Source organism: Lutra lutra, chromosome 10 (genome assembly GCF_902655055.1).
Source record: "Lutra lutra chromosome 10, mLutLut1.2, whole genome shotgun sequence".
Taxonomy (NCBI): Eukaryota; Metazoa; Chordata; class Mammalia; order Carnivora; family Mustelidae; genus Lutra; species Lutra lutra.
In genome coordinates this window covers 3,684,509-3,698,980 of record NC_062287.1, presented here as the reverse complement: position 1 = coordinate 3,698,980, position 14,472 = coordinate 3,684,509, and the positions used below count along the sequence as shown (strand labels likewise).

Below are 14,472 nucleotides of genomic sequence, written 5' to 3'. Positions count from 1 at the left end.
CCGTCCAGTGGATCTTCCTGTGATGATGAAAATATTTCAGATTTCTGCTGAACAATGTAATAGCTGCCGTATGTGACAATGCAGTTCTCCAGACAAACAGAACCAGCTGGAGAGATGGACAGACAGACAGATTGACACTAGGAAGCTGGCTTCTGTGATCACGGAGTCTGAGATACCCTGAGATCCGCAGCCGGCATGCTGCCAGGAGAGCCAGCAAGAGAGCCAGTGGGACAAGGACAGTCCTCAGTCTCAGTCCAAAGGCAGGAGAAGCCCAACTCCCCAACTCCAACGCAGTGCAGCAGACAGAAAGAATCTTTCTTACTTGGCCTTGTGTTCTGTCTGGCTTTCACAAGGAATGGATGAGTCCCAATCACATGAGCGAGGGCACTATGCTTTACTGAGTTTCCCACTTCAAATGATAATCGCATCCACAAATGCCCTCACAGACACCCCCAAAAATAATGCCTAGCTACGTACTTTTATGCTGACACATAAAAGTAACCATCACACTACATGTGGCTACTGGTACTTAAAATATGGTCAGAGCAACCAAAGAACCAAATTTTTAATTTAATTTCATCCAATGATTTAAATTTAAATAGCAATACATGGCGCATGATTACTGTATTGGACAACATGGCAGTAGATGGTCTCAGTCCCAGACTAGAGCTTTAACTGATGCTCTGGGACCATTCAGACTACTTCTGTGTGTATAGCTTCCACCTGGGCTTGAAACAATCCCTCTGGGAGAACCAAGCCACCGTCTAAGAAGTCCAACTACCCCGAGACCGCCATGTTGTGAGGAAGTGTAAGCTAGCCCACTCGGAGAGAGTGCATTGAGAGAGACACACACAAAGACAGACAGAGACCTGTCTGTTCTAGGCATCCCATTTGAAGCATTGGAAATGTGAGGAAAGGAACCATATTGGACCTGGAGCCTAGTCAGGCCTTCAAATGACTTCAGCCAGAGCTGCCACCTGATTCTAAGCATATGAAAGCCTCAAGCAGGAAGCTCCAGCTAAACCCACAGAACCATAAGAGAGAGTAAATTATTCTCACAAGCTACGAAGTTTGCTGGTGATTTACAAAGCAATAGATAACCAGAATAAAAACATACTAAGAGGATCAAGGTTCCCTATTTCTCTGGCTTCCTTAGTTCCCAATCTTCTTTCCCTTTCTGTTTCCCACCTCCTTGCTTTTTGGTGGGGTAAAGTTGTGTGCAGAGAACTAAATTTGGGAAAGTCACAATGCTCTGGCCTTAAACTATCTTGGATTTCTGATCTGATGTTTAAAAGGCCTTTTAAAATAAAGTTATACTGTTTTCTGTCATGCTTTCAAATAGGACAGTTCGGCTTAAGAGAGAGGGAGAGAGAGAGAGAGAGAGAAAGGACTCAAACAAAATCACAAATGAGAGGGGAGAAATAACCACCACCACAGAAAGACAAACAATCGTAAGAGAATTTTAATGATAAACTATGCCACCAAACTGGGCAACCTGGAAGAAATGGATAAATTCCTAGAAACATATAAATTACCAAAACTGGTACAGGAAGAAATAGGAAACTTGAACAGACCAAAGCAAATAGACTGAATCAGTAATCAAAAAACTCCCAACAAACAGAAGTACAGGACCAGATTGTCTTCACAGAGGAATTATACCGAACATTTAAAGAAGAGTTAATGCCTGTCTTATCAAACTATTCCAAAAGAAACAGAAAAGGAAGGAAAACTTCTAAATTCACTCTATGAGGCCAGCATTACCCTCATAGCAAAACAGGATAAAGAGCCCACTAAAAAAGAGAACTACAGGTCAATATCCCTGATGAAAATAGAAGCAAAAATCTCGATAAAATAGTAACAAGCCAAATTCAATAATACATTAGGAAAATCATTCACCATGATCAAGAGGGATTTATCCCTGAGTTGCCAGGGTGGTTCAATATTCACAAACCAGTCAACGTCATACATCACATCAGTAAGAGAAGATAAGAACCATATGATCACCTTAATAGATGCAGAAAAAAGCATTTGACAAAGTTCAACATCCAGTCATGATAAAAACCCTCAACAAAATAGGTTTAGAGGGAACATACCTCCATATAATAAAGGCCATATATGAAAACCCACAGCTAGTATCATCTTAAATGGGGGAAAATGGAGAACTTTTTAAGGTCAGGAATAAAAGAAGGAGGTCCCGTCTTACCATTCTGATTCAATGTAGTACTGGAAGTCCTAGCCACAAGCAATCAGACAAGGAAAAGAAATAAAAGGCAACCATATAGGCCAACTTGGACCGATGTTTGCCTTTCTTTCCTTACTAAAGGCCATAACTAGTTAATACAGTCTAACACTCTGGTCCTTTTTGGTGTTTATCTCTGAAAAGCTGAACCCCAGAAGGCATATATCTGTGCTTCAAGATCAGTATTTTAACATTTTCTTTGCTGCCAGAAGAAAATGGATGGGAGGGGACAGGGATGTGTTGGGTATACAGCCATGTGATAACTACGGGGTAAATAATACCTCTTACATATAACAAGACTAGTCATGTAGTAAGAGCCTATGTGTGCTACACATACAATTTTAAAATTGTGCTATTTGACACAATTATATAGCCCTGAACTGTATCCTTCCATCAGATAGTACTTTTTATTCCAGGAATCTCAATATTTACAAAAATTCAAAATAAATTTATTATTAAATGTCCTGAAAACAAATGTTTAGAACAAGTTTACTATGTTACAGTTGTTCTCAGTATAAATGACACTGAACAGACTTTGGATCTGAAATGTCATCCGGACTTACCACAATAGTGATTTTTCTTTTCCATTCCAGTTCTAAGAACAAAAGGAATTGGCTATGGATAATTCATATCATTTCAATCAACGAAACTCACGTAACGGACTTCCACCTGAGAAGAAAAACAACTTCCTTGTATCTGAAGATCATGGACAGAAAATCTTAAGTGTACTGCAGAATTTTAGAGAACAAAATGTCTTTTATGATTTCGAAATAATCATGAAAGATGAAATAATCCCATGTCATCGCTGTGTCTTAGCAGCGTGCAGTGACTTTTTCAGGTACTTCACCTTCTCTGTGTGCCTCAGATTGTGTGTTATTATGTTTCATAACTACTGAATTTCTCCCCTACAGGAGCACGGAATGGTAATTTTTAATTCTTAAAATAAAAACTAATTTGAACCTAGATTAACTAGTGAATTTTTAATATGAAAATTTAAGACTACCTTTTTTCTTTTTAAGATTTTTTATTATTTATTTGAAAGAGAGAGAGAGAGGGAGGGAGGAAACACAAGCAGAGGGAGTGGGAGAGGGAGAAGCAGGCCTTCCACGGAGCAGGGAGTCCAACTCGGGCCTCGATCCCAGGTCCCCAGGACCAAGACCCAAGCTGAAGGCAGATGCCCAATGACTGAGCCACCCAGGCGCCCTAAGACTACCTTTTTTAATAGTTCAGGTCTTCCCAGGTCACCATTTCCTGAGGTTGTATGGACCACTGGTCCCTAGGGAAAAAAATTTGTTTTGCTCTAGAGCCAGTTTTGTTTGGGGGAGTTCTTGCACTGTGTTGTTTAGGAAAAAAGGAGAGGACAAATGGATTAAAAAATGGAAGTATAATTCAAAGGAAATGAATTTGAGAGGAAAACTGAGTTCTGTGCGCTAAACAAGGGAGAAGGACTCACACAGAGGATTTCAAGATTTCTTCTCTCTTTAACAAAGAGAGTCCTATATGGGAAAAGTACCTCCAGAAGCATTTCTGGAGAAATCCCAACTTGTTCTGATTCCAGGCAACCTTTTGAATAGAACTTGGTTCCTCCATAGATCATCCTACAGGGAATGTCCTAGTCATGACACTGTTTGAACCCCCTGTGGTGACAGTGGGTTTCTGATTCTGCAAGGGTAAGTGCCAGACGCAGGACTTCAGTACCGTGGCAACCACATCAAGGTCATACCGGCCTGTGAGTCCTCTTAGTCAGATGCATGAACCTCTCCTGGTAACATCCTGGCCTCAGCCCTCCCAGTCTCACTGCAATAAATTTAATCCTAATTACAGTATTTGCATTATGTTCCGTTATAGAAATAATTTTTATTCAAAATAAGCAGGACTTAAATCTCTAGTAAATAAAATTTATAAAAACAGAGTAAGATTTAAAATACAAATACACTAGGTGCAAGGTAACTTATACTGATTTTAATCCTTAATTAAAACTGCTACTTTGCCACCAGCATCTGATTAGACCTCACCCCTGTTGCTCTGGAGTGAATCAGCAAAAGTGTATTGATAGTCACTGCTCGCTGCACTCCCGTGCCTGGGGGTTTTCCTGCTTGAGTGGGGAGCAGTGGCTCAGTGCTGCGTCCCACATCACTGGGGACATGGAGGCGACACCTTCTCCCCACCCAGACACTAGTTCTTTCTCTGTTCTTTTCATGTCTTCTCTCTGGTAACCTAAGCTGTTCTTTGAACTCCACTGGGCCCCTCACTGTCCCTGTGCTCTGCCTCTCGGTGGTGCCACCAGTTTCTCCCCAGCTCTGTTCCATTCCAGGTTTTCTTCCTAGTAGCTCCATTCTGCTCCCCCATCTTCTGCCACCTCCTCCCGACAGGACGCTGGATGCTCTAACGGTTAAGTACCTGGCCTCTTAATACACAGGCCCTAAATCTAAATCCTGGTTCTGTCACTTATCAGACATGACCTTAAACAAGTGACTTAATTTCTTCAAGTCTCGGGTTCCTTATTTGTAAAAATTAAGATAATAAATAAGAACCTAACTTACCGAGTCATTATGAGTGTTAAATGAAATAATGTATATGTACTGTTTAGGAACCTGTCCACTACTTTCAACTAACACTCTATGATTACTGTTATTTCCAAACCTAGCAAAAAATGGGCGTAATCTGGTGCAAACACCCAGGTTGATTTCCCTATCAGGTTAATGAAATAAGAAGTTCCTGTGAGCATTTGGACTGCAGGCCTCTAGTCTTCATGTAGAGCTTATTTATTAAAGGTATCTGCACATAACATTGCACAGTATTTTGTTCATCCTACTCCTAACTATTATGGATCTGCTTTAAATTTTTTAAAACTCCTGTTAAAACAATTAGAGGTGCCTGGGTGGCTCAGTGGGTTAAAGCCTCTGCCTTCGGCTCAGGTCATGATCCTAGGGTCCTGGGATTGAGCCTCGCATCGGGCTCTCTGCTCAGTGGGGAGCCTGCTTCCTCCTCTCTCTCTGCCTGCCTCTCTGCCTGCTTGTGATCTCTGCCTGTCAAATAAATAAATAAAAATCTTAAAAAAAAAACCCAAAAAACAGAACAATTAAAATCTTCTCCCTGCTTTGACGTAACACAAATGTCCATGTTATAATGTCCTAGATCCTTTATTATATATAGTATTTTACTAAAGGAATACTCAGTTCATATAAAAATGGAAACAAGACTGAAATTCTATAATTTACACTCTTGAGTGATGAGGCCACTAATTCATAGTATTTGTGTTATCAAGTTCACTGAAGTACTGGGAGGAAGAATGTAAAACAGCAGGGCAGTGTGCAATGCATGAGAAGTGCACTTTATGATGATTTTGGAAAATAAAAGTTATAAATGAGATGTAAAGTCACAGAAGACTGAAGAGGAGTCACATATATTATACAACCACTTTATGGTAATATGGCAAATTTGAAATGGATGGTAACCGAATACTTTAAGGATGAACAGGAGGAAGTACAGAAATATGACCTTACTTGTGTCTTCTCAAAGAAAATGTGGAAGCTGGTGATAAACTAAAAATGTACAGCATCTGACAGAAAACATTTTCCTAAAATGATGATTATACCTAATACTTTACATTGATTAACTCACTGGTGCCGCTAAACACTGGGTGGAACAGACACTACAAGTATCGCCATTTTCAGATGAGGAACTGGGAGTACAATGAAGCCCTCCCCACCAAGGTCACACAGCTAGTAAGTGACAATGGCCAGACACCCACCTAGGAAGCCAGATTCTAGCGGTCTGGCTCTTAATATTATCCTAAACTGATGATCCATGTCTTCATAATCCAATATAATTGTCATCACAGTTTCATATTGCTCAGCTGACATTACTGAGATACGTACATGATGTAGAACGTGTACGTAATTTGTGTAACTATATCCACTTGTGGATTAAGAACCCAGTAGCCTAGTGGGCAAGTGTCATCCTTCCTTGTCCTGAGGGGTGTTCCCGTACTTGGAGGGCTCCTCGTACTTCTCAGTCGGATACTAGTGCTTCCTAAATAGCTTTGCTTACCCTCTAGAACAGACTCTTAAGAACTAAACTGGTTCCCCACAGAGTACTTGAGCACTTCGGGGCACTGCTCACACAGGTACCCTGGACAATAATGGTATAGACGCAAACCAGTATTAAACCAGAACCCACACCAGTCAGTCCAGACCTACCAAAGGTACAGCTACTGGTGGTTCCTTAGTTCTTTCTTTAGCTCTTTCTCTTTAATCGCAGTCTCCGCTCGCTGTCCACTAACAACCGCCATAGCAGGTCTGTGTAAAAATGAATCATGCTGGATATGAAGTCAATAGAAGGATGGGTGGCAAGATTGGTCTACAAAAACCAAGAGTAAAATACGTCTTCGTTTCCTGCCCAAACACTTACAAATAAGTTATATTTTCACTTAAATTGAGCCCCTAAAGTTCCCACTTCCTTAGACTCTATCCTCTTGGCCAGATGGGGATGAATTACAGCTCAGAAGAACTCAGAACTTAAATCTGGGGACCACCTCCATCTCTCAGTGGCTGTCTCTTCGAAAACTTACTTTTAGCCTTTTGGGTTGGTGTTTAGCTCCATGAAATCACATTCCCTTTTGTTCCTAAAGTGCTACATGGAATGTGTCTCCTTCGGCGTGTATTTAAATATATCTCGTGTGTGGATTTCCCACATAGACTCCTTGGAGACATGTGATACCTCACAGCATTCCACCTTCCCCATGTTTCACTGCTGCCAAGCTGAAAATTACTGTGCAAGATACTTTTAAACCCTAAACTCAGAAACATTATATATGTTAAGTACTCCTAGTTATCACCTGCAGAGTTGATACTAATTAACTCATAAAAAAAAGGAAATTCAGCCATTAGAGAGATTTTACCCTAATTTTATGAATAATATTTAAGAGCAGTTAATTAGTTTACCAAATGTGACTCTTCTTACAGTCTTCTTTGGATGAGTTGCAACAGCTCAGCTATCACATATGTATTTTGTTGTATGGGAGTTATGTTTAGGTCTTAAAGATAAACAATGCGGTATACAACTCTTCTAGATAATTCATAAAGATAAACTTGACATGTCTGAAATATATTTTAAATCAACCTAAGGGTCAAGGAAGCGTCTGGAAGGTAATGTTGACAGCTAGCATGGAATGACCTCTTCCCACGTGTTCTTCTCTGTTTTTCACTGTTGCAGGGCTATGTTTGAAGTAAACATGAGAGAGAGAGATGGTGGGAGTGTCACCATCACAAATCTGTCCTCCAAAGCTGTGAAGGCGTTCCTTGACTACGCCTATACTGGGAAAACACAGATAACAGATGAGAATGTGGAAATGTTCTTCCAGTTGTCCTCATTTCTTCAAGTCTCCTTCCTGGCCAAAGCTTGCAGTGACTTTTTAATAAAAAGCATTAACCTTGTCAACTGTCTACAGTTACTATCTATATCAGACAGCTATGGCTCCCCTCGCTTGTTCGATCACGCCCTCTACTTTGTACAGAACCACTTTTCCTTGCTATTTAAATCCAGTGATTTCTTAGAGATGAATTTTGGAGTCCTGCAAAAATGTCTGGAATCAGATGACTTAAATGTCCCCGAGGAAGAAACCGTCCTGAAAGTTGTCCTTAGTTGGACCAAACATAACCTAGAATCAAGGCAAAAGCATCTGCCTTATTTGATTAAAAAAGTCCGATTACATCAGTTATCTGAGGAGACGCTTCGAGACTGTCTGCTCAACGAGGAGTGTTTACTCAAAAGCACGAACTGTTTTGACGTGGTCATGGATGCCATGACGTGCGTGCAAGGTTCTGGCGGACTCTTCCCCGACGCTCGGCCATCCACCACCGAGAAATACATCTTTGTGCACAAAACCGAGGAAAACGGAGGCGACCAATACACATTTTGCTACAACATCAACAGTGACTCGTGGAAAGTACTGCCACAGTCACACCTGATCGATCTGCCGGGGTCTAGTCTGTCTAGTTACGGAGAGAAGATATTCCTGACTGGGGGCTGCAAGGGGCCGTGCTGCAGAACTGTGCGGCTTCACATCGCAGAGTCCTACCACGACGCGACCGACCAAACCTGGTGCTACTGTCCGGTTAAAAACGATTTCTTCCTGGTATCAACTATGAAGACCCCGAGAACCATGCATACGTCAGTTCTGGCTCTTGACAGGTTATTTGTCATAGGTGGAAAGACCAGAGGGTCTCAGGACATTAAAAGTCTCTTAGACGTTGAGTCTTACAACCCTCTTTCCAAAGAATGGATGTCTGTTAGCCCCTTACCCAGGGGCATATACTACCCCGAAGCCAGCGCATGCCAGAATGTCATCTATGTCCTTGGGTCGGAGGTAGAGATTACAGATGCCTTTAACCCGTCCCTCGACTGCTTTTTTAAATACAACGCGACCACTGACCAGTGGTCTGAACTAGTAGCAGAGTTCGGGCAGTTTTTTCATGCAACGCTGATCAAAGCTGTCCCAGTAAACTGCACACTGTACATATGTGACCTTTCCACCTACAAGGTGTATAGTTTTTGTCCAGATACTTGCGTCTGGAAGGGGGAAGGCTCTTTTGAGTGTGCGGGCTTCAACGCAGGCGCGGTTGGGATTGAAGATAAAATTTACATCTTGGGTGGCGATTACGCCCCAGACGAAATCACAGATGAAGTCCAAGTCTACCACAGCAGCAGGTCGGAGTGGGAGGAAGTCGCTCCGATGCCAAGAGCCTTAACGGAATTCTACTGTCAGGTGATTCAGTTCAATAAATACAGAGACCCATGGTTTTCTAACCATTTCTGAAAGGAGCATGTGCTTAGACATTCTAAAACTATTCCAGTTCTAGAAACCTACCGTAAATCTGCTAACCGTAATAGTTGGCAACAAGGCCTTTACCTCTTAGTAAAATAAAATGTACCGTCTGTTAGAGAATCACTATGAATGGAAGCATATATGACTTAGCAGTTGCCAGAAACTTCAAAGACAAAATACATTCACCAAACATTATACTGAATATAACTGAATCTTGGAGAATCCAGAACACTTAGTATTCTCATCTGTAAATAAAACTCGTAGGCGTTGCTGTCTTGATCTTTAGAGTACTTTATCCATAAAAGACTAGTAAGAACAAATCAGTGTTCACAGATTTGTACTATCTAGGTGGGGAAAATCTCTTAAGGTAGTGAAAATGGATTATTTGCACATTATATTAGATGAAGTGAAATTTTAATTAGAAAGAGGTAAGAAGCCTACCCCGTTACTACAGGAGTAAGAGTTGCTGAATTCCTACCCTTTCTGATCCTGGCTTAGCTTCTTTTCAGCCCTTCCTTTTTTCCTTTTCCTTTTTCTGTTTTTTTTTTGGGGGGGTTAGGTAAACTTTTCTAAAATGCTGTGTATTTCCCTAGGCTTCTAAGCTGTACACTCCACATGGCTTGACTTTTTTTATGATTCAACTCTTCACTAAAAGCATAATGTACCATGCTATAATGCCATAATGCCAATGGCAGTTACTGAAATGCTTTTAAAATTGCTTATTCTATTAGTTCTCAGTGTTCGTTGGTTTCAGTTTCTAGCAGTATCATATCTTTCTCATTTTCTGGCTCAGGCTCAGTAAATTAACATTCTTGATTTAATTACTGGTTCTAAGTTACAACCAATCTGAGTCTATCATAACTTCTGAGTGAAGTTCTTGTTTTCCAAGATGGTGGTCCTCAAATACTTTTTCTGTATCCTTGCCAGGTTCCAACATAATTGAGGACGGAGGAAATCTGGCCTCTAGATCAGTGTGTCCTTGTGTTGAATTTCGTAATTTTTTATATGTTCAAATTTGAGTTGCAGTAAGAAATTTCAACATTTAAATTAGTACCATATCAGTTTCCTTTGATGATATATATCAACTATAAAGCACTGTGTTGGTTTACAACTTATGTAAATTAGTCAGTGATTTATTTTCTAATTTTTTTTAAATGACTATGTTTTTGGTGTTGCTCAAATTCACAACCTGCTGTATCTGTTTAGATGCTTAATCATCTTTCACCCAAACAAAGAAAGAGTATCATCATCCTTGTTCTCAGGTAGGATGATTCTGTGTTGCAAGAGAGTATGTTTCTTTCATTAGTTTAAAAGATATAACCATTTTAGGTTATAAAAGTAGAAATAAACCTAAATAAAGGTCCTTCTACTATACTATATAAGTTTATGCAATCATAAGCTTCAAATATATATATATTTTTTCAAAATAGAACAAAATATTAGACTACATGATCATGCATTTCCAAAATTGGACTGTCCCTAATCAGATGGCTGTTGCATAAAAAGTATTCTGTAGAATTGTGGGCCGTCCCTCCTAAGTGGGCTCTACCCTTTCCCATGTGTGTGTGTGTGTGTGAAGGCTTTTGTGTGTATACTTGCGGCTTTGAAAAAATTATTTAGGAAAGACCATAACACAGTGGGTGACCTACCTGGATTTACTGAACTGTTAACTTAAACATATATAAATAATTAAAGTATGTTTAAAATAAATATTAATTACTGACTCTAGGAATTGTTCATCTCTTCCAGAAAGGAAAAACTAAGGCGAAACAATCCCTTCCTGATCTTGTTTCATTATTAGATCATCTTGATGTCCGCCAATCTTCTCATTAGCTGTTGTTTCCTGGTCATGTTTCTAGAAACAAGGCCTAGGAAGCTCCCTCTGCATTTGATTTAACACTTTCTAACACATGAGGCTTTTGTCTACAGTTGCTGCACTTGACTTGTTAATCACGCTTTTCTCATTGCCGTCCCTTTACATCCACAACTGGGTGCTCTTTGTCAGTTATAACAGCAAGAAAAGTACTCCATCTAGTCATCAACGCCCAAATTCTTCCTTTATTTACTGTTTTTTTTTACTTTGATCCTTGGCATCAGGCACAGACTGCTGGGCTGGGCTTGGCTCCATTCATGACTGATCTTGTTCTAATTTTACATCTTCTTGTAAAGGTGGCACTTTCATTATCTGTCTGCCATATTGACAAAATGGTTCTCTGTGTCCCGCACCCTCGAGGAACCCAGCCACATGCACACGTGGTAAGTGACTGAACTGGTTATAACCTTCTCATCTTGCCGATCCCTGGCTTTACTGTCCGAGAACCATGCCTGTCGTGCTGGCCTGACTCCATTCTGGATCTCCGACAGGCAAGTATCTGATCTTTCAAGGTTATTCTCAGAACCCCCAGAAAGAGCTGCTGTATTCCTGTCTGTAAAGTTAGGTCAGAGGAAACAACACATCCCTTTATCTATGGCCTCTTCCCCAAGTCTTTTTTTTTTTTTCCTCTAAAGTCTGCTTTCCTTCATGATCCTTGTTCAGCCAATAATGCAATGTAAGAGACAAAATAATTGTGCTCATTACCTAGATTGCTTTCGTTCTTGTGGAAAAATTGTTAAACATTTCTAAGTCCTTTATCATTTAGATTATGCACACACACACAAAAATCTAATACATCTTCTAGAATTGAAAATAGGTCTCTGGCATTATTATATATGAAGATGATTAAATTGAACATTTATATGAGATCAGTTCAAAGTTAATGGGCACTCCCAGAGTGATCTACAAACTTGAATTCAAATGTAGAGCACCTTTTGTTCATTTATTGCTTGAAAAACTGAGCAGTAGGAAGAATATTTGCATAATCAGAATTAACTACCTTCCCAGCACACTCAGTTCTGGTTCTGGGTGGCAAGTCTTTATCACGGCAGTATCCAATCTGCTACTCTGGAAAGCGAGTGTGCTTTGAGAGTGACCACATCTGGTATCGAGAGCAACTGGATATGAGTACGGTATACCTCGCTCAAGGGGCACCGTTCAAAAATCAGACTCAAGTAGAGAGAAGCATGTATTGACATTCCGAGATAGGGAAGCAGTAAATACAATCTAACGATCAAGTTTGGTGTGGACTATGTAATGTTACTGTTAGGTGCTCATTCTCAGTTTAATTGGATCCTGTGTCTGGAAAGTCTTTGATATTTAGAGTTGGAAATGGCTTCCATGGGCAGCCCTGGAGGACAACCTAAAAAGAAAGGCTAGACTTTATAGGGAAGCAGATTTCCATTCAACGTAAGAAATCACTTGACTCCCCTTTGCAAAGCCATATTTAGAGTAAGACACGTCCTCAGATGGGCCCTGTGGCCGATGGTCCACCCCGTAAGTCCTATACAGCAGTCAACAATCAAAGATTTCTACATGCTCTTTACACCTTCCCATCTTTCTAGTTTTCTGACATATGACTGATGACTGCCTCCTCTGATTTATTGAGCATTTTAGATTCTAAGGAACTTGATCTCAGTAGCTCAGTAGCTCTGCACACGCAAGGTTTCAGTAGGACCAGAGTCTTACAACTATGCCAGTTTAGGACCAGTCTTATTGGAGACAATCTGTTCTTCATTCTTTTTTTTTTTTAATCACTCAGGAAAAATCTATAAATGGTGCTGATGTTTTTAGTGCACTGCTAATAGGGCGTTTTCCTCCTCTCTCCTGTGGGTGCACATCTGTTTCACAGAGAATAGACACTGAGAGACCAGCACCTAAAATTTTCTCCTGAATTAGTTCCTGTTTTGCTGCAAATGTTGCTGTCTAGTTAAATGCAATGATTCTAGTTAAAGAGTATATGACTTAAAAGAGTATCTTTATATCTTAAAAACCTAGATGTGTTTATAAATTGATTCTGTTGGATGGTACTAATAATGTTTAATTAAATTTAATATCTCGCTAGGGAATATAATCACAGGATGGTACTATTATGCATTGATCAAAAGATAACTTCTAAATCCTAGACTCCTATTCAAACTTGAAAATAGCCTTAGAATCTAACACAGCTTCTGACATGCTGGAGACAAAGCCCCTCTAAATTCCAAAACACTCTGACAGGTGATTCACCCTGACAAATGATTTTTTTTTTCCAATTTCTAATTCAGTTCTTTCAGGAATAAAGAGCTCAATGCCTTCATTTTTGAAAAATTTTATTACTGCTCACATAGAAAGCTCTGCTTCCTCCCGGCATTAACTTCCCGCCCCTGTCTCCACAAGTATTTCAAACTGTAGCATGTCTCCCCTTCCTGTAAAATCAAGGTGTTATTTTCCTTCCTGTTGAAATGCTTAGCACTTTAAAACCTGCCACAATGGCTGGGGTTACATGCCTTTTCTTACAGGTGCCTCAGAAAATCTATCCTAATTCTCTCGCCTTTCAGGCATTTTCATCCCCGAACCTGCTCTAGTTCTTACAAATCCATTCTGAACTAAAGCCCAGCTGGGTCTTTCTCCTTTTAAGCCTCCTCCCTCCCCTACCACCCCCCACCACCATCAACATAAGCTACAAACACAATTTTTCTGGGAGAGGAATTCTAAAGCCAAATTTTAGTAAGTCTTTCAATCATTTGTCATTAGTTAGGGTTTTCAGACTCTTAAAACCACTTCTAATAAAGACCTCAAAAAGTATACAGAAATAGAAACCAAAGCAGTCACATCCTTGGTGGGTAATGAGAGGATGATTTGCTTACAAATCAATGAAGATTAGCCTTATGGTAAGAGCGATCTAAGTGTTGAGCTTCACCTGTGCTGTCGGTCTAACTGGCTAGAGCATGCCCTCTCCCTGTAACGACGCCGCTGCTGAATAATGCTATGAGCCAGGCAGCTCTACTCGTCCCGCTGACTTGGACAACATTCCCCACCACAGCTGTCTAACTAGTTCACCAAATGATGCTGTTGGTTCCAAGGGAAACAAGGCGGCTGGCGTAACAGTACAGTTCTCTGAGTATCACGTTGTGCTGCAAATATTTCTTTATGTGTCTGTCTTCCTCATTTAACTGGAAGCTCTTAGGAATAGGGACAGTGTATTCATATTTCTAGACCTAGCAATTAGCACAGTGCCTGCATATAATTAGACATCCAGTAAACTGCTATTCTGTTGACCCAATATGTGAAACAAAGAAGATTTGTTACAACTATATTGTTACTGAGTAGGTCCATTATAGCTGTACATTTTGCAACTTATTTCCATGGACAAAGGAAATCATTTTGATCTACTTCAGGATCTGACCTCTTAGAAGGCTGCCACATCAGACTTCAGTTATGAATGTGTGTGTTCTTTTTGTAATTTCTGAGACCTGTCTCATGGTCAAAGTCTGAGAAGCCTGAGTTAGGGGATTTACACCGCTGTAGTTTTTGTTAGTGTTTGGAAGA

General features: G+C 40.3%; 1 protein-coding gene and 1 long non-coding RNA gene across 5 annotated transcripts in view; one reads left to right on the top strand and one right to left on the bottom strand.

Annotated features, from left to right (window-relative positions):
* Positions 1-10,111, top strand: part of KBTBD3 (kelch repeat and BTB domain containing 3) — a 32,106-nt gene extending 21,995 nt beyond the window's left edge. For all 3 annotated transcript variants that reach the window (XM_047692833.1, XM_047692834.1, XM_047692832.1), the window contains 2 exons: positions 2,833-3,077; positions 7,457-10,111. In XM_047692833.1, coding sequence (XP_047548789.1) covers positions 2,857-3,077; positions 7,457-9,059 — 1,824 coding nt within the window. In that variant the 5' untranslated portion in view covers positions 2,833-2,856 and the 3' untranslated portion in view covers positions 9,060-10,111. The remainder of the gene's footprint in view (positions 1-2,832; positions 3,078-7,456) is intronic.
* The window catches only part of LOC125079311 (uncharacterized), a 53,085-nt gene that overhangs the window by 6,280 nt on the left and 32,333 nt on the right, over positions 1-14,472 (bottom strand). The window lies entirely within an intron of this gene.